General features: G+C 31.9%; 1 protein-coding gene across 3 annotated transcripts in view; it reads right to left on the bottom strand.

Annotated features, from left to right (window-relative positions):
- Window positions 1-2953: 2953 nt before the first annotated feature.
- AGL (amylo-alpha-1,6-glucosidase and 4-alpha-glucanotransferase) overlaps window positions 2954-20504 on the bottom strand; it is a 73716-nt gene continuing 56165 nt past the window's right edge. For all 3 annotated transcript variants that reach the window (XM_074262767.1, XM_074262769.1, XM_074262768.1), the window contains exons 29-34: window positions 16796-16908; window positions 12028-12239; window positions 10615-10712; window positions 6754-6841; window positions 6519-6652; window positions 2954-5314 (exon numbers count right to left, since the gene is read on the bottom strand). In XM_074262767.1, the coding sequence (XP_074118868.1) occupies window positions 5197-5314; window positions 6519-6652; window positions 6754-6841; window positions 10615-10712; window positions 12028-12239; window positions 16796-16908 (763 nt within the window). In that variant the 3' untranslated portion in view covers window positions 2954-5196. The remainder of the gene's footprint in view (window positions 5315-6518; window positions 6653-6753; window positions 6842-10614; window positions 10713-12027; window positions 12240-16795; window positions 16909-20504) is intronic.

Genomic DNA, 20504 nt, shown 5'->3' with positions numbered 1-20504 from the left:
TATATTCTGCAACTTTGCTAAAGCTGTTAATTGTTTCAAATAAGTTTTTGGATGATTTTCAGGATTCTCTAAATATATCATCATAGTTTTATCTCTTCATTGCCTATTCTAATTCCTTTTTTTTTTTTTTTTTTTTCCTTATTTCTAAAGCCCACATTTCTAGTACGGTATTGAATAATGATGATAATGCACATCCTTATTTCACCCCTGATCTTACTGGGAATGCATCCAGCTTCTCTTCATTACAAATAATGCTTGCTATTTGTTTTAGATAGATGTGGATTTTTATTTTAAGGAAAACCCCCTTTATCCCTATGTTCTATAATTTTTTTTTAATATGAATGGATACTGTATTTTGTCAAAAGCTTTTTCTGCATCTATTGAGAATATATGATTTCTGTTAGGTTTGTTATTGATATTGACTATGGCAATAGTTTTCCTCATATTGAACCAACTCAGAATTCCTGGTATAAATTCCGCTTGGTCACAGTGTATTATCCCGCTGATAAGTTGTTGTAATCTTTTTGCTAATATTCTATTTAAAATTTTTGCATCAATATTCATTAGAGATTGGTCTGTAATTTTCTTTCTTTGTTTTGGCTCATCCTGGTTTACGTAACAGTATCATATTTGTATCACAGAAGGAATTTGGCAGGACTCCTTTATCTATTTTTCCAAATAGTTTACATAATATTAAAATTGTTTTTTAAATGTTTGGTAGAATTCATTCATAAATCCATCTGTCCCTGGAGATTTTTCTTAAGAAGTTCATTGATGGCTTGTTCAATTTCTTTTTCTAAAATGGGACCATTTAAGTAATTTATTTCCTCTTCTGTCAATCTGAGTAATTTATATTTTTGTAAATACTTATCCATTTCTATTAGATTGTCAGGATTGTTGGCACACAATTGGGCAAAAAAGCTCCTAATTATTGCTTTAATTTCTTTTTCATTGTTGGTAAATTTACCCTTTTCATTTTTGATGCTGGTAATGGTTTTTTCCCTTCCTTCTTCTAATCACATTAAACAAAGGTTGATCTATTTTGTTGGTTTTTTTCATAAAACTAACTCTTAATTTTATTAATTTGTTCAATAATTTTCCTATTTTCAATTTTATTAATCTCTCCTTTGACTTTCAGAATTTCTAATTTGGCAAATAAATTTTAGTTCAATATAAGGTAAACTTTTTTTAAAAGTACAATCACTCATAGTTCTCTGAACTAGAATTTTGAGTTTTTAACTAAAAGACATTCTAAATAATCACATTATAGTAAGCCCTAAAGAAATTAAGAAATTCCTCAAATCAGACATTCTTTTCAAACCTGGTAATCAACCAACGTGTATTTAAGAGCCTGCAATTTAAAAGCAACAATTTGGCATATAGAATTGAAGTACTGGATAGACCTGTTGGGCAAACCTCAATTCAAACCCTACCTCAGATACTTAGTAGCTATGTGACCCTGGACAAGTCACTTAACTGGCTTGTTTCCCTATCTGTAAAATGAGGATAATACTGTCATATGCATCTCAGAGTTGTGAGAATAAAATGAGAACATATGTAGAATACTTTGCAAACCTTAAAAGGTCACATGAATGCTAGCTGTTAATACAATGTGCTAGATAAAGTGAGTCAGTCCTTGACACCCAGGAGCTTATATTGTCTAAGGAGAAGCCTGTTCACTGAAAACAAATGTAGTGACTGGGTGGGGCTATTAATTTCAGGGGAAAATCAGGGGAGGCATCTTGAAGGAAGTAGAACTTCAAGTGAATTTTGAGGGAAGGCCTAAGAAGGCATTCTGTGAAAGCAGACCAAGTCTAGACCAGTTTGGCTACAAGCAAAGGAGTGATGTGTAATTAACCTGGAAAGATAAAAATCAAAGGTTGATTTAAAAAAAAGAAAAACAAGGATTCTTCTACTGATCAAATAAAAAAAAACCCCAAAAGCCAGCAAAAACACACTCCTTTGCTGCTCAAAAAGCTACATTTATGTAACTTGGTTTCCAATATTTATTATTCTCCACTTGAATACAGGATATGGACTTAAAAGTTCAAAATAAAGGTTCTGAAGCAGTTATGTTTCTCAGAACATGCAGCTAATAAGCACTGACCAGAATAACTGGTAGTGGATCTAGAAAAAATCCAATTAATTTGCTGGTAAAGGGGGCCTTTTGAGGGCAGCTGTGTCCATTGGTTGGAGTTCTGGACTTCAAATCAGATAGGGTCAGATCCCCCCACCTCTACCACTAATCATTCTGTGCACTGAAGCTCCCTGACAATTTCTTCATGAAAATAAGGGGACTGAACCAGACAGAATCTTATGTATCTTTCACTTCTAGATCTATAACAGAAACAAAATAGTTCTTTAAGGAGAGTTTTATTTGTTTCACACATGGACTGAAAGAACACAGTTTTTCAAAATACAGTAATTGGTGAAAACATACAGCATACTTATAATCACTTTTCTATCACAACACACAGAGTTAATGAATTTCTTTGTTTACTCAACTGTTTCTTTTGTTATTACAGAGATAAGCGCATATTAAAATGTCTGTAATATGTAACATATAATCCCTTATATTAATTTAGAGAGTAGCAACACTGGAGTTGGTATAAGAACAAGGCACAGAATTATTACAATTTCTTAAAATAAGTGTAACATTTCACACAATTATTATTGGGGAATGAGGTATGTAAGTGAATTTTCAAGAAAATCAAAGCTTATACTTCTAGAAGTAATGTTTTTATTTTAATTACCTTAAGTCATCATTTCTCCAAAATATCTTAAACTTTTTTTTAGCTTTCTTTAAGAGTAATTGTAACATTTCATCACCTCCTTTCTCAGTACCATTGTGAACAACTATTATATTGTGCTGCAATACAATGGGTTAACAGGAGCTACTGATGTGTGTAGGGTTGCTTGCTCTACGTCTACTTTGTTTTTTGAGTTATGTCAATTTATTTTTTTGATTCTTTCATCATTAGCCTGCTTGGACAAACTATCTTTTCCCTTTTCTAAGAAGTTGTTAACTAAACTGTAAGCTTTATACAGGCAGGGATGCTTTATTTCAATTTATAGAATGCTTTTTACATCTGACAGGGCTTCAATAAATGTTTGCTGAATCACATTAAATTTTAATGTAGGCTGGGCTGAGAAGCCAGAGAGCCAAGCTTTTTAGAATCATATATAGAATAGAACAAGTTCTCTGGGCACTGAGTAAGTTAGGGGCTTTTCTAAAAGTGATATTCATGAGCCTTTGAAGTTACTAACCTTTTTCCCTTTATTTTTTAGTTCTTACTGTTATGGACAATTGAGGTTCCCAAGTAAGTAGCCCTGCATGAAGTGCCCCTGTAATAATATTTCATTATATGTAATATGGTAATGGCTACTCTTTTGTTAATAGGGACATTTTAACAACACTATGGTTCAGAACATACACATTGCAAATGACAATTATTTTATAGTTCAATTTGCAATTTGACTTTATAAAATTATTTTTGGGGTGAAATCAGGCACAAAGTGTTGCTACAACATTTTTCCTAATGATATTTCTCAAACTAACAATCCTCCCAGCCATTTAAAATTTCAGCTTCTAAGGCCAATGCCATTGAAAGCATAATTCTAACTAATTTAATTATTATTAATCACTTTTTATGCTGAAAAAATTTGCATGTTATTTGGGAAAATAATATTACTGACAGTCTTTACTTGTATATCTAGCAAAACAGATAAAATTCTCTTTCATGTTCACTTTTTCAAATTATGTCAGTCTAAGAAACACTTACCATTTTAGAGTTTTAATGGCATGAGTAGCTACTTATACTTAGGGGAAAAGAATAAAATTGATAAAGTAAAACAATTTTCTTCCCTTCATATTTCCTACATAATTTTATGGATTAAAACATTAAAATAAATCATGTGCAAAACTTGTTTACAAATGCATTTATTCAAGACTGTAAACTTTTTTCTGTTTAAAACTGTTCACAAGGCTAAAACTAGTGAATATAATATAGAAATATATTTAATGGAAAAAAAGTACCCAGTATAATTGACCAAGAGAACTTTTTACATAATATGTAAACTGATGGATTTCATAAAATTAAGAATCTATTTTCTTCAAAGGTTTATATTCTGAAAAAGTTTTTATTCTTTTAACAGGAGGCTAACATTTTAAAAAGGCTACAATTCTCCTCTTAAAATTAGGACCCTAAATTAAAACTGTTAATAACCTCTATATCCTGAGTTTAGCTAGCAAGAAAATATATTAAGTATCTCTACAATAGAGTTTATTTGAAAAACATCTTTTTATTTGGTTACTAGTTTTATATTTAACTGGTACTCAACTGTTTACATTTAAGAGCTATCCAATCAAGATCCTTTCATTTTTCAACACTATTTGACTATTTTCTCCCTTTACTAGGCCATGCGATATCATTTAAAATGTAACTAAAGGAGTTTTGCCTAGAGATGAAGGAAAAATTTATAGATTATTTTAGGAAGTAAATTTGATAGACTGCAGATTTTATTTTAGACACTGAACAGAATATTATGAATAGGAAAAGTTTTTATTAGAGCTGCATCATATGCAAAATATCATTTTTTTTTCAGTGAAAAAAAGCTCAATGCTTAGCATAGTGCCTTTTAGAAGCCACTTCATAAATATTTGAAATGGATTTACATTTTCTATTTTTATTGAAAACAAAATGCAGAAAGAAAGGGCAATAATGAGCCCACAGCCTATGGAATGCATTACTATATAAGAACATACCCCTATTTAAAAAGATGCCTTTTTAATTTCTTTTAAGTACTTTTGTCTAGTTTTTTTTTAAAGTTTAGTAAATGCACAAATCAAATCAAAGAAATGATTTTTCTAAACATCTAATGTTCCATTAAATTGAAGAATATCTTCTAATTTTAAAGTAAAAATAAATACTTTATGGGTAATAATTTTTCCTTTCTAATATAAATCAACTCATCTACATATACAAAATTAATGCTTTCATTAAACATTAGCACAGTTCATTTCCCATAATAGGTGCTTAATAAGTGTTGATTAACTTGAACTGAATTCAAAGCTCTATTTAAATGGCTACTACAACACTAGTGGGATTTATTTTTGTTTTTAAATGAACCAAGAGTGTGCAAATTATGTGTAGTTATATAACAGAGCATATACTTTTTGAAACTGTCAAAAATCAACTATAAGTCAAAAAGAATCTCAAGAGTAGCAGCAATTGACCAAGCCTGTGTTTCACAGCTGAAAGAACAGTATTGTCCATTCTCATTTGTCAGTTCAGGAAGGCCCTTCCAAGGGGATCTGAAATAAAGAACACATACAAGTGAGTGTGCCTCAAAATCTTGATTGTTCTTCTAACTTCTCCATTCTGTTGTCAGCACAATGAAACACTTAGATTTGTTAGAAAACTTTGAACAGTTAACCTCTGCTAGATGCTCTGGACTCTTTTTGTTGACAGCTCTTATTTTATTATCAGTTACTTAGTCTAATCTAGAGTCTACTTTCACAACATATCTTTGTCCTATCACTTATACTTCTACTGCAAATGCCCTGGTTCAGGCCTTGATTACCTTTTCTTCTTGAACTGGTCTATTTTTTATGTAGTCCATCTTTCATATTGTTATCTATATTTTAATGCATTTTTTCTAATCATGTTACTTAAAAACTCTCAGTGGATCCCTATATCCTATTGAAAAAAATGTATGTATACAAATCCCAAACATTGGTGTTCAAGTCCTTCTATAATCTGGTGGTAATGATCTTTTCAGGCTTATTTCATTCCTCTTCATAAAACTGTTGTACACACTTAGGACTAATCCCCCTTCACCTCTGTCTGCTGTATCTTTTAGGGTTTAAATAAGGTGGTTCTTTCTTCATGAAAACTTCCTTGGCAACTTTCTCGTATCTGTGAACTGGAAGGAAACTCTCCATCTTCTGTTTCTCACAGAATTTTCCTTTGCACTTACTGCAGTCATAGTCATAGTCATTTGTGCAGATGATGTTTTTCCAATGTAAGCTCCTTAAGAGTATGGTCTATGAAACACACACATATGTCTATCGCTACGTCTCTATACAAATCTCATGTCTATTCAGTTGAATTGCTGTGTGTGTCTGTATCCTCAGAGCCTAATTAAACCTTGTGTGTGCTATGTATAAAACAGGCACTTAATGCTTATTTGATGAAAAGTTATAAAATACTAAAGAAACTTGTACTTTGACTAACAATTCTTACAGGATACTAGTTGGAAGCAAACAGATATTTCTCTCTCCTTTCTATCTGGGAGAAAAAATAAAATAACTTAACATACCCTAGGAAAAGTATACTACTTAATATTTAAAATGAAAATTCTTTCAGAAGACTATGCTATGTACCCATTTACAGTTTCTTTTAGAAAATTCCAGCATAAAAAGAAGTACTTTTAGAAGTGAGGAATGCATTTCACTGGTATTTAAAATGTTTAAACATAAAAAAAAAAAAAAGTTTAAACATAACTTCACAACTTACCTCTCAAGATGAACATAATGACGGGAAAGAACATTTTTAACCAAAAACACTGTCTGTGAATAAGCTTCTTGGCCCATTAATTTAGAAAAATGTAATTTTGCACGAAGAAAGTATCCAACTGGCCACAGCCATTCCTAAATATATATATATATAAAAGAGTTAATTAACATTTAAGTAACTTGTGGGGAATAAAATTTCAATTTAACTGAAAACTCAGAAAAAAGAAAATTCTTACAGGTCCTTGATGATAATTAAAACCTTTAGCAAGATTGTAGTTGTCATTGTCTAGGGAATTATCATATACTCCACAATAAACCATGTCACTGCAAAATGATACAACACATTTAGGTTATAAAATAAAACAAAACAAACTACATATAACACACTAGAAAATATTTGTCAACTGTTAAGAGCTCAAGTCAAACTCTTAAGTATTTAACTTAGTGATTTATGAGTCAAAGAAAGTGTTCTAATATATTTTATCAGCATCAACATTAATTCACCCAATCATTCATTCAACAAACATTTGAAGTGCCTATGTGCCAGGGATATTTGGGAGATAGAGACAATAATGAAAACCATTCTTGTTCTAAGAAGTTTACATTTAAGTGTATCAGGGAGAGAAATGTGTTCACAGATATGAAAATATAAAATATATACAATGTAAAGACAAAATAACTTGGGCAGGGCAAGGGAACATTTGCAGTGAAGGAGAGTGTAGGTGCCTCTTGGACTGAAATCTTTAAAAAAGCTAGGGACTCAACAAGGAGAAGGAAAATCCATGTCAAGGGACAGCTTGTGAGAAGGCATGGAGATGGGAAATGGAATGTTGTACATGAGAAACAACAAAGATCAGTTTGATTAAAATGCAGAATGTGAGAATAATATACAATAAGGTCAGAAGCCACAATGCAATGAATTTTAAAGTCAAAGAGGATGTATTTTATCTTGCAGGCAAGTGGAAATCCCTGGAACTTCTTAATTATTAATCAATAAGCACTTCTTAAGCATCTACTTTATGCCAGATAATTGCCAGACTTCTTTTGCCAGAAGTCAGGGATACAAAGACAAAAAAAGAACAGTCAGTGGGCTGTTGCCCAATGTGTACGCAAATAAGCATATACAAAATAAATGAGACAAATTATTGCATCAGGTAATGATCTGGTCAGATCTGCACTTAAAGAAAATCATTCTGGCAGAAGTTGGAGATGAACTTAAATTGGGAAGGACTTAAAAAGCAGGGAGACCAATAATAAACAATACAATAGTGCAGACAATAAATAATTAGAATTCAAACTGGGAAAAGGGCTCTGTGAGTAAAGAGGATACAGAGAATAGGGATGCTAATGAGATAGGACTGATGTGACAGAATACACAGCAGGGGGACAGGACACAGGTACTGATCTAGGCAGCAAAAATGAATGAGAATAATAGTAGTCAGGCAGGAAAACCAGAAGAGAGCAATATCATAAAAGCCAAGAACGGAATGGTTAAGAACATCAAAAAAGTTGTAGAGAAATCAAGGAAGATGAGGCTTGAGTAAAGGAATAAGTACTTAAAATAAATGATTGGTAACGTTTGAAAAAACAATTAAATAAAGTAGTAGGACCAACCTGGTCAAAAACAGGAAACAATAAATGGGGATAGACTGAAGACAAGAGAGGGAGAAAAGACTGGTAGAAATTTAGGGGTTGACCTTAGTAAAAGAGAAGGCTCACTTCTTCTCAGAGACAAAATTAAAATGGAGGAGAATATAGGTGAAGAGATAGAGGACTTTGCAGTACGGGATAGAGATGAGGAAGCTCAGCTCAGTAATCCTCATTGTCTCAATTAAGTAGGAAAAGAGGCAGACTTCTAGGAGGGGGAAGAAAGATGCCAACAGGGGTGTCAAAGGGAAAGGAGCCACCAAGTCACCAAGCACTGAAAAGAGTGACTGAGCCCCTAAAGATAAAAGCATATTCCACTGGGAACCTGATTTTTCATTGCTAAATATGAGGTGAGAATGAGGATGGAGTTAGTTAACAAATAAATCACAGGTGTGGTAGGGGTGAGCTGAATGGGGGAAAGCAGCAGGAGAAAGAGTATAGCACCTCTGTTTAAGAGAGATTCAGAGGTTTTAAGTTGAGAATTTACCAATCACAGGAATGGAAAAATACCTATTGATTAGGGAATCTATCCTCCTAGGTCTTTATGATAGAAGGCATCACAAATGTTAGCATTCACTCTCTAAATCCTAGAGGCAGAGGTGGGGAAGAGTTTGGTCTAAAAGGCTTGGTTAATAAATGCTGGAGCAGCTAGAGTGAACTCCAAGTCCTGCTGATTCTATAGCTTTTTCTCCAGGTGGGGAGGGAAAACCCAAATGTCCTATGTGTGGAGTGTGCACTTGGTTCTCAGTTAGATCTTAGTTTCTGCTCTAGGATTATTACTTCTGTTCTTGGACCTATTCTGTATAAGTCCTTTAATTCTTTTCCTATATATCTTCAGCTATTTCCTCTCCAATGGCTCCTTCTTAAGAATTCTGAAATGCTTCTTGTTTTTCTTCTGCATATGAACTAACTCTTTTATGTATACATATATGTTAAAGGTGCCAGTAAACTGCTTTCTAATGCCAACACAAATTAGCTCCTAAAAATGAGTATCTTCAGAAATGATTCTCAGGAAAGTAGATTAGTTGGGAAGTGCTAGCCTGACATATAATACTGTTAGGCAAAAAGCATCTTATATCCTATAAAATCCTCTTGCCCTTTTATCTATGTTAGAAAAATATAGCATCACACTCTCTAGGGTAAATAAAACATGTTTGTGTAAAAGATCTAGTGGCTACATCAGATCATAGGGAGGTTAAAAAATGAATGTCTAGTCCCAAATGAAATGCTTTGGGATCCCAAGATATATTACTCCTAGAATGCTATTAATTTAAAAGATCAAGTAAGAAAGGCAGCAGAAGATCTGAGAGTGAACTTGAAAAACAAAAAGCTGAAAAACAAAAGTTGATTAAAAAATCAGGTAAATACTTAGCTCTTCTTGTTAATGTGAAAGGAATAAAGGTAATAGCAATAACAGATTAGCAAAAACAAACAAAACCAACACCTGAATCTGGAATGTATTCAGAGAAATAGTCATTCATACAAATAAACATATATCCACATACATTCATTCTTCAAAAACTAGTTCTCAAAACCCAAGATTTAGACAGCTAGTAAGGCAGAGCAGTAAGGAAATCCTATTACAGATATTCTACTTAAACATAATATCTTAGTAAGATGTTGAAAAATTTCCTAAGATAAAATATTACTATGCCATAGTGGAAAGTATTTGTTTATTGTAAACAAAAATAGGTTTAACTTGTTTTTGTCCACAGCAGTTCAAAATTTCCTGTTCACTTACAATAGTAATAGATTTGGATAGAAAAAAAATTTATATACTTAATCATTTTCTTCATAACACTATGTAGTGAGTTGTACAAAATTATTCCTATTAGAGGTAGGAAAACTGAGTGGGAAAACATTTATTAAATTCTATGTCAGGCTCTTGCTAAGCAATGGGGATACAAAGAAAAGCAAAAGATGGTACCTACTTTCAAGAAGTTCATAAAACAATACATTATGCACATATAAGCTATAAATATAGGATAAACAAAAAATAACCAATAGAGAAAAAGGCACATGAACAAAGAGGAATTGAAAAAGACCTCTTTTAGGACATCAGATTTTATCTGGAACTCAAATAAAGTCAAGGAAGCCAGCAGATGGGAGATGCAAAAGAGTATTCTAGGCAAGAGGGATAATTGGTAGCTGAATCCCATAGTGTATATGGATTATAAGGTATAAGAAGATTGGAAAAGTAGGAGGTGATTAGACAATGAAGGGCCTTGAACATCAGAGATTACAGGACTTCTAGAATTACATAGATTAATATGGAAAGTACTTGACATGAAGTCATCTGATTGCAAGTCAAGTGTTTTTCCCCACTCTTTTACAGGGCTTCTCCAATGAGAGAAATATAGAATTATAGCTTTTAGACAATATCCACTTCCCCTTCCCTGCCACAAGCATTAAAAATTTAGCAATATTACCAAATTTGTCCTTCAACTTACTCAGGATCCAAAGTTTTCATTCCCAAGGTACCAAGTAACTTTTTCTCTGCTATTTCCAAGGCTTTCCATGCCTTCTTTGGAGTAAAGAGCTCAGGGGCCTGATGTATATTTAAAAATAAGAATTGTTAAAATACTTTGATCTTGATCATTAAAAGTTACATTTAAAGCAACAATAATAATCACAAAATTTAAAAGTCCTTACATGTAATCTCTCATTTAAACTTTTAAAATAGTCCTGGTAAAATAGGCATTAAAAGGTATGATTTCCCCCAATTTTTAAATATAGAAACTGAACCTCAGAGAATCTCTATTTGAAACTGGAGGGATTTCTGAGGCCACGTAGCTCAAACTTCTCATTTTATAGATGAGGAAAATGGGGCTATTGATGTTAAATAATGTGCCCCAGGATAGGTTCGAAGTATGAGATGGAGTTTGAAACTGGTTTTCTAACCCCAGAGCCACTTTACTTTCTACTACTCTACAATTTTCTTTCCATTGACTCAGAACAGAGAGTAAAGCATAAGCAACTAAAGTCCGGAGGTGCTACCTTGGGCTTTGGAAGTTGGAACAGTAACAACTCCCTGATGCTTTCAGGAACAGAAACCAATCCCAAAAGAAATGAAGGAGGCTATATGTTTCTTAGTGGTGAAGAAGCTCAGGTGATACTATTATTTTTTGATTTAATCATCAAAATACTCTTTAAAGCTATTATAGCTTCTAAGAAACAGAAGGATATAATATCAGAAGATGCCAGATGGTAGGTATCATTCTTTTCATTCTGCCAAGAAAAGTCTAGGGCTTTTGTTCTAATGGATATGGTAAATTTGTTGGAAATGACTGAGTTTGAGAGGGAGACAGAAGTAATAAAGGAAATTTCCACAGTTAAGTTTTGTTTAGCAAGATGCAAAGTTAGCTAAATAAAGTCCAATGGAAAATGAAAATGAGTTACATTTATTATGGTACTATTCTAAAGAGTAAAGTGTTTAGGTACTGTCTTTTTGAGAAAATAATAAAAATTAAAGTATACTGAATGGTCTCACACACACACAAAATAGAAAAATTATTTTCTTTCCTCAGTACAAACTTTCTATAATATAGGGACTGAGAAAGGACTTCAAACAGTTCCTGCTGGTAAGTTTTAAGCTGCCTATGCTGTGTATCTGTTTTCTTTATTTTAATTTTATTCTAATAATAGTTACAAGTTGAAAGCCTTTATATAAAAGATATGTCAAATTAACAATAAAACTTTTTTTTTTTTAGTTCTTAAAAATATTTAAAAGTAAACATAAATGAATCATTTGGTTAAGGAACTAAAAGCAAATCTTTATATATGTAAGTTTGAACACAGTACTTTAGGAACAGTTTTTGAAAATATGGATTTTCAAATTATTTAGTAGATCTGAAAAGACTTACAACAACCATTGCTATGGTGAAATTTGGCCTGAGTTGGTAGTCACACCAAGGACTTGAAGCTCCATAACTGTCTTTGTATATTCCACGTTTGTGAACTAAATCGGGACGCTTTTCATTAGGATCTGATGGGTCCTCTGAAACATGGAACAGCTTTTCAAAGTGGTCTTGTATTTTCCTGTTCCACTCCTCATATGAGATTTTTACATCTTTTCCTGCAATACGATAAAATATATTGTAGAACATTTGAAGCATCCCATATGCAAATTAATATAATAGTAAAATCAAATGGATAAATCATGGCTCCTGAGTAAAGAGAATTGTATATTTCATCACTAGTCTTAATTGGTTCACAGGCACAGGAAAAACTTATTTTATAATCTTGAGCTCCTACAACATGGTAATGGGATAGTTCACATTTTTCAATTCAAAAATCCTGTATAATTACAAAACAATTATTAATAATGATTAATTATTTTACTACTGTAATAGAAGAAAATAATAAATCCCCATTCATTCTTATAGTCTTTTTTCCATATTCAAAAAAGGTCTCAATTTGCACTCTTTATCTGGAGGTTGGTAGCTGAAATCATGTTTAGCTATTAAATCAGAGTTCTTAAGTCTTTCAAAGGTCTTTACAACACTGTAATTAATTCCATAAATTGTTCCCTTAAGTTCTGTTCATTTTATTCTGCATTAGTTCATAGAAATATCCCCACATTTCTCTGAAATAATCCCCCTCATCTTTTCCTGTTACCCAACTGTATACCAACACATTCATATGCCATAACTAGTTCATCCATTCCTTAACTGATGGGTATCCCTCCAGTTTCCAAAAAGAAAATAATTTTGTATATGTGGGTCCTTTTCCTTTCTTTGACCTGGTAGTAGTATCAATTAATCCAAGGGTATGCATAGTTTAATAGCTCTTTTGAACAGTTTCAAATTGCTTTCCAATAGTGCATTAACATATCTGTTTTCTCATGCATTCCAACATTTGTCACTTCTTTTTTTGTTAGCTTTGACAAACAGATGAATATGAGAAGGACCTGCAGAGTAGTTTTAATTTTATTTTGGTTAGATTTGGAGCATTTTTTCCTATGCTACTGATAGTCTGGACTTTTTTCTATAAAAACTGAATATTCAGATCCTTTGACAATTCATCATTACATAAACTGCCAACTGTAAACATTGTACATTGTACACAATTTTCAAATAGTATACACATATATCTTAGAAATGAGACTTACTAGGAAAAAAACTTGCTTTATGCAAAGACTTTTCCTCATTTATATATTTCTCTTCTAATTTTAATATTACTAGTTTTTTTATTAAGCATACTTTAAATAATCCAGTTTTCCTAGAAGTTTTTGTTGAGTAAAGTATTCTTAAGCCAATAGCTGAAATCTTTGGATTTGTCAAACATTAGATTACTATGCTTGTTTGCTTTAGTATTTTGTATAGAAAATATATTCCATTGATGGACTTTTCTATTTCTTAACCTGTACTAATTATTTTGATGATTACAGTTTTTGTTAGCTTGAGATCCAGGCCTCCTTCCTTTTGACTTTTTGTTTTCATGATTTCCCATGAGATTCTTTACTTTTTGTTCCTTTAGATGAATTGTTATTATTTTTTCTAGCTTTATGAAGTAATCCTTTGGTGGCTTGGCTGGGCATTAAATAAGTTAATTTAGATAGTACCATCATTTTTATGATATTGGATCAATTTACCTATGAACAATTAAGTTCTGCAATTACTTAGACCTACTTTTATTTGTGTAAAGGGAATGGAATTTCTCTTTTTATATTTTCTTGCTGGGTTTTGATAATATATACGCATATATTATACACACACATCTATATAAATATGATTTATGTAGGCTTATTTTATATCCTGTAACTTTGAAGCTGTAAATTGTTTGATTTTTTTTTAGCTGACTCTTTAGAATTCTCTAAGTATATCACTGTATTATCTATAGTGATAATTGTTTCCTCTGCCTTTATTTTTCTCTAATCATTATATTTAATATGATTCTAACACTATATTGAATAGTAATAGTGATAACGGACATCCTTGTTTTATCTTGATTTTATCAGAAAGGTCTATAGTTTCTTCCTATCATATACAGCTCTTGGGTTTTAGATAAGATACTAAACATGTGAAGGAAAGATTTTTATTTTTATACATTCTAATTTTTTTTAAAGTAGGGATAGCTCTTCTAATATAATAAAATGATGTTCCTAATATTAATTAATTAATGCTGTATTCTTAGTATAAAACTAACAGCCTAATATGTTATCTTGGTTTTATGCTACTTGCTAATATTAAGTAATTATAATTAATGATACCACATCTCCTAGCTGATATTTTATTTATATTTCTTACATAAGTATTCATTATGGATATTGGTTTGTAGTTTTCCTTCTTTATTTTGACTCTCTCAGGTATGAATATTATTTCTATCATAGGAGAAATTTGATAAGAAACCATCTTTTCCTATTTTTTAAAACAACTTTTGCAAAATTTAAATTAATTGTTTTTTTAGATGTTTGGAAGATTTCACCTATAAATTCATCTGATCTTTTGTCTCTTTTTTCCTTGGAAAGCTCTGCTTGTTTAACTTCTTTTTCTGAGATTAATTATTCTAATTCTATTAATCTGGAAATTTTACATTACATTACATTACAATATTACAATTCATCCCTTTCATCAAGATTGCTAGTTTTATGGCATGTAATTGGGCAAAACAGTATTTCTTATTCCATCATTTGTTGTGAATTTATGTTTTTCATTTCTGATATTCTCTTTTTTAATCAGATAACTAATGACTTATCTCCTTTATTTTTTTCTTAAAAAAAAAAAAAAAGTTTTAGTGATTAATTCAAATTTTTAAAAGTTTAGTATTTTTTTCTCTGATATTTAGGATTTCTATTTTGGTGTTTAATTTTAATTTGTTGGTGAGATTGTATGTTCAATTCACTAGTTTATTCTTTGTTTAATGATGAAAGTGTTTAGAGATAGATACAAATTTCTCTTAAAGATTGCTTTGGCTACATTCCAAAATGTTGGTATGTTGTTTCATTGTCATAGTCCTTAATGAAATTTTTGTGCCTATGATTTGTTTTTTATCTACTAATTTTTTAAAATTAATTATTTCTTCAGTAGCATTTTATTAAATATAGTTTTGTTGTAATATAGTCTTAAAGATGTGTTTGGTTTTTGTTTTCCTTCACTTAGGAGATTTTTAGGACAATTTTTGTAAAACTTTTATGTAGAGCTAAGAATGTGTACCTTAAAATTTTTTTTTATTTTCCCCAGTTAAATGTAAAACAATTTTTTCATATTTGTTTTTAAAACTTTGAGTTCCAGATTCTTTCCCATTCTCTCCACTCCCACTAAAAAGGCACATGTAAAATTATACAAAACATTTCCAAAATCATACTGTTTAAGAAAACATAGCTTCCATCCCACAAAAATAAAAACACTAAAAAAAAAAAAAAAAAAGTTTAAAGAAAGTATGCTTTAATCTATATTCAGATACATCAGTTCTTTTTCTAGGTATGCATAGCATATATGTACCTTTTTAAATTTCCATTCAACATTTTCCAGAGGACTATTACATGTAACCTTCCTAAAATTCTATGCAAGTCCTTAATTTTTTGTTATTTATTTTTTGGTTAAATTTACCTTAAGGATGCAGTGGATTGAGGTCCTTTACTCTTATAGCTTTATTATCTATTTTTCCATGTAACTAATTTAACTTTTTTATTTTAAATATTTAGATTCTATGCCATTCAGTACATCTGTTTAGACTTGATATTAATTTAAAGTCCATGGTATTTTTCCAGCATATAATAGTTTCTTTTAATTATGTCTACTTCTGTTATTGCTTTGTCTTGATATCTATTGCTAACTGCTCTTTTTACTTCAGAAGCATAAAAGATTTTGCTATAGCACCTTATTTTAACTGTGAATCTTTGTGACTTAAATGTTTCTTATTGTTGGAATTTTAAAAATTCATCTTCTATTTTATGGGCAAGTTTGTCCTATTCATGGTTATGATAATTCTGTTATTCTCATAGATTTTCTTTTTTTGCCCTTTTTATAAAGAAGACGGTGTTGACAGATAAGGGATATGAGAGATAAGAGATAATGTTTAGCACCAATGTTTTAGGGAACAGGCAAATTTCTTCTCTTTCTCTTTTCCTCATCCACAGCTCAAGAATGGGTTCATATCATTTTTTCTCTTACTAAACTACATTCCCAATTAATAACTAAAAACTTGTTTTATTAGGATTAGGATGAATTCTTCCTCTCTTACCTACCATCCCCCTAATAACTTCCTCTCCCTTTCTTCCTTGCTTTCTCTGGAAAATGAAATGATTCATTGACTAGTTCAGATGAAAATGAAGTTTTCCCCCCAATCCTCTTATTCCTTGTTTGTATGGTTTTCTTTTTATGTACCCTGATAATGTGAGACAATTTCACTTAGTTTTGTTCATTTTGTAGATTTTGTGGAGAGGTTGTTGGGAAGCTCATCTGCATTTTTTCAGTTACTCCACCCTCTTTGGTTAGTTTCTCATTTAAATGGTATTTTAAAGTATGGAAAATGTCTTCCTTATATTAAAGGAATTTCTGACTCTAGTACCAATGGGGATTTGTGAAAATTATAATTCTAGAAAATACTTTCAAAAATTCCTATGTTAATAGGAAATTAGTAATCCATTTCTTTGGGCCTTTACATATTGATTTGATTCAAAAGGCTTACCATTTCTTTTTACTGTAACTGCATGATAAGGGAACAAATTCCTTTTTGACAATTCCAGCAACCAACGAACAGCAGATTTGCTCAGGCCAACAATTTCCACAGCAGAACCATCTCTAAAATCAAATGCAAAATTTGTGACATATTAACAAAAAACTATAAAAAAAAAAAAAAGATCTAAGATATAAATGAGCATCTCACAGAAATGATGCTTTCATTACTCAAGATATCTTATACTTACAAAATATTTTATATCTATTATCTTTTTTCATTCTTTTTTTTTTATTATAGCTTTTTATTGACAAAATATATGCATGGGTAATTTTTCAATACTGACCCTTGCAAAAACTTCTGTTCCAACTTTTCCTTTTCTCTCCTTCACCCCCTGCCCTAGATGGCAGGTAGTCCCATACATGTTAAATATGTTAAAGTACATGTTAAATACAATATATGTATACATATTTATACAGTTGTCTTGTTACACAAGAAAAATCAGATTTAGAAAGAAGGTAAAAACAACCTGGGAAGAAAAACAAAATGCAAACAATCACAGAAAAAGTGGAAATGCTATATTGTGGTTCACACTGTGTTCTTTCGCTGGATGTAGCTGGTTCTGTTCATTACTGATCAATTGGAACTGATTTTTGAAGACACTGATCCTTATATAGTATTGTTGTTGACGTGTATAATGATCTTCTGGTTCTGCTCGTTTCACTCAGCATCAGTTGATGTTAGTCTCTCCAAGCCTCTCTGTATTCATTCTGCTGGTCATTTCTTACAGGACAATAATATTCCATAACATTCATATACCATAATTTATTCAGCCATTCTCCAACTGATGGGCATCCATTAATTTCCAGTTTCTAGCCACTACAAAAAGGGCTGCCACAAACACTTTTGCATGCGTGGATCCTTTTCCCTCCATGATTTCCTTGGGATACAGACCCAGTAATAACAGTGCTGGATCAAAGGGTATGCATAGTTTGGCAACTTTTTGAGTGTAGTTCCAAATTGCTCTCCAGAATGGTTGGATGGATTCACAACTCTACAAATAATGCATCAACGTCCCAGTTTCCCCACATCCCCTCCAACATTCGTCACTATCTTTTCCTGTCATCTTAGCCAATCTGAGAGGTATCTTTTTTCATTCTAACAACACTATCTGAGGCAGGCAGCAATACTATTATTCTTTGTATAGATGAAAAAGAAGACCCAGAGAGGTTAAGTGCATTGTTCAAAGTTCCACTGTTAGAGTGGCAGAATAATTAATAATAATAATTACAGGATTTATAAAAGTACTTTACAGTTTCCAAAGGATTCATACAGACTATCTCACTTATTCCTCATAACCCTATAAGATCAATGTAATTACTATTTCTATTTGACTGAAGAAGAAACTGAGCCTGAGAATAGGTAAATAACTTGCCCAGTATCACACAATTACTTACGGTCCCAGGCAGGATATGAATTTAGGTCTTCTTGGCTCCAAGTTCCACATTCTTTCCACTGGGTCACCCAGCAGCTCAAAGATAGCACTTAAATTCAGCTCTTATCACTCCCAAGTCCAATTTTCTATTACTACTATGCTGCCTCTCAAATGTAATATTTCCTAATTATTTAAGTCAACTATCTTTAAATGAACATCATTTCATTATATTTTATACCCACAGGGATCTTGTCACATAAGAAACATTTTTCAATATTATTCTTTTGATTTCCTTCATCCTCTTGAAGAAAAGAAATGTGTATTAAATAGAATTGGGTACTAAGTAATAGCCAAAGATAGGTCTTACATACAAAGCACAAAAGATGTATGTATGTATGTGTTATATATACACACACATACATCTTTGTGTATACACATATACATTAAAAGGGTATTCAGAAACTAAAATGGCCTATAGAAAAGACACAGACCATAGAGGAAAAATGAAGCAATTTCAAGAAATAGCTTGTAAGTGCATTTAATATAATAATTAATTAGTGTTCAGAATTTGTAAATAATCTTGTTATATTTAATGACATGTTTTCTTTGACGATTACCTTTTTAAATTAAAATGTATAATTTGAAATAAGAAGAATGACTTAAATTAGGATTCTGGGAAGATGGTGAAACAGGCCAGTAAATTTCAAGCTCTCCAGATTTCTCCCTCCAAAACAGAAGTGATTTGTGCCTCAGGGAAAACATAGATTGGTGAAAGATTTGGGACAGAACAAGGGTCCTCCTGGGACAACTCAAGAAGACCCGAAGAAGACCTCAGGCCAGCAATTAGTCATGGTAAGGTGCAAACACCTTTCTGCAGAAACACCAAGTGGAAAGAGTTGGGTTTGGCTGGAGCCTTGGCAGGAACCACAGAAATTTTCACTTCCCCAACAGAGTGAGGAGGTGGAGGTCTGAATCTGGGGAAGACTGAGGGAACTTCGGCTGATCAGGCACACCAGACCCTGCTGTGCTGCAGACATGGCCCTGAGTGAGAAGGAACCAGCACACCCAGTGAGTGCAGAAGCGGCGGGGCAGGAACACTGTCTTGCAAGTGACAGTACTTGTAAGGGGAGGATGCTTTTGGTTTGGGGTTCCAGGTCAGAGGGGAGGACCTAAAATGAAATTAGAAGCACCATCCCCCCAACTCAGAACTAAAGGTACTTACACTGATAGTTTTCATTAAAAAAAAAAAAAAAAAAAAAAGAAAAATGAACCAGCAAAGAAGAAAAAATCCAACCATTGAAACTTACTATGGGAACAAGGAAGACAGGGATTCATCTTCAGAGGATACTGAAGTAAAAAAAAAGCTTCTACCCCAAAGAGTAACGTGAAATGTCTCCCTACTCCGAGAGAATTTATAGAAGACCTCAAAAATTTTAAAACTTAAAAAAAAAAAAAAAAGAATCATCTAAGAAAAACAAGATTATTTTTTTAAAAAGTTAATCAACTAGGAGATAGAGTCTTAAAGATGAAAATAATTCTTTGAAAATTAGAATTGAGCAAAGGGAAGTCAGTGAAGCAGTAAGAGGCCAAGAAATAACAAACAAAAATATAAAGAATGGAAAAATTGAATAGCATGTGAAATATCTTATAAGAAAAACAACAGGCGAAGATGTGGGAAACTAAGACACTAGTGAATTGTTGATGGAGTTCTGAATTAATCCAACCCTGGAGAGCAATCTAGAATTATGCCCAAAGAGCTATCAAATTGTGCATAACCTTTGATCCAGCAGTGTCTTTACTGGGTCTACATTCCCAAAGAGATTATAAAAAAGGGAAAAGGACCATGTGTGCAAAAATGCTTATAGCAGCCCTTTTTGTGGTAGTAAAGAATTAGAAAATTATTAGAATTAGAAACAAGTTATGGTATATGAAAATAATGGAATACTATTATTCTATAAAAAATGCGGAACAAGCTGTTTTAAAAAGGCCTGGAAAGATTTATACAAACTGATGCTGAATGAAACAAGTAAAAACAGGAATACATTATACACAGTGACTGCAAGATTATGCAATGATTACTATGAAAGACTTGGTTTTTCTTAATGGTTCAGTCATCCAAGGCAATCCCAATAAACTCTGGATAGAAAATGCCATATGCATCCAGAGAGAGAACTATGGAGAATGAATCAACATGCTATAGTCACTTATTTTTTCCTTTTCCTCTTGTGGTTTCTCCTTTTGCTCTGATTTTCTCTTCCAACATGATTCATTAAAAAATGTGTACTT

This window comes from Sminthopsis crassicaudata, chromosome 4 (genome assembly GCF_048593235.1).
Source record: "Sminthopsis crassicaudata isolate SCR6 chromosome 4, ASM4859323v1, whole genome shotgun sequence".
In the NCBI taxonomy this organism is placed as follows: Eukaryota; Metazoa; Chordata; class Mammalia; order Dasyuromorphia; family Dasyuridae; genus Sminthopsis; species Sminthopsis crassicaudata.
This window is presented reverse-complemented; position numbering and strand designations above follow the sequence as displayed.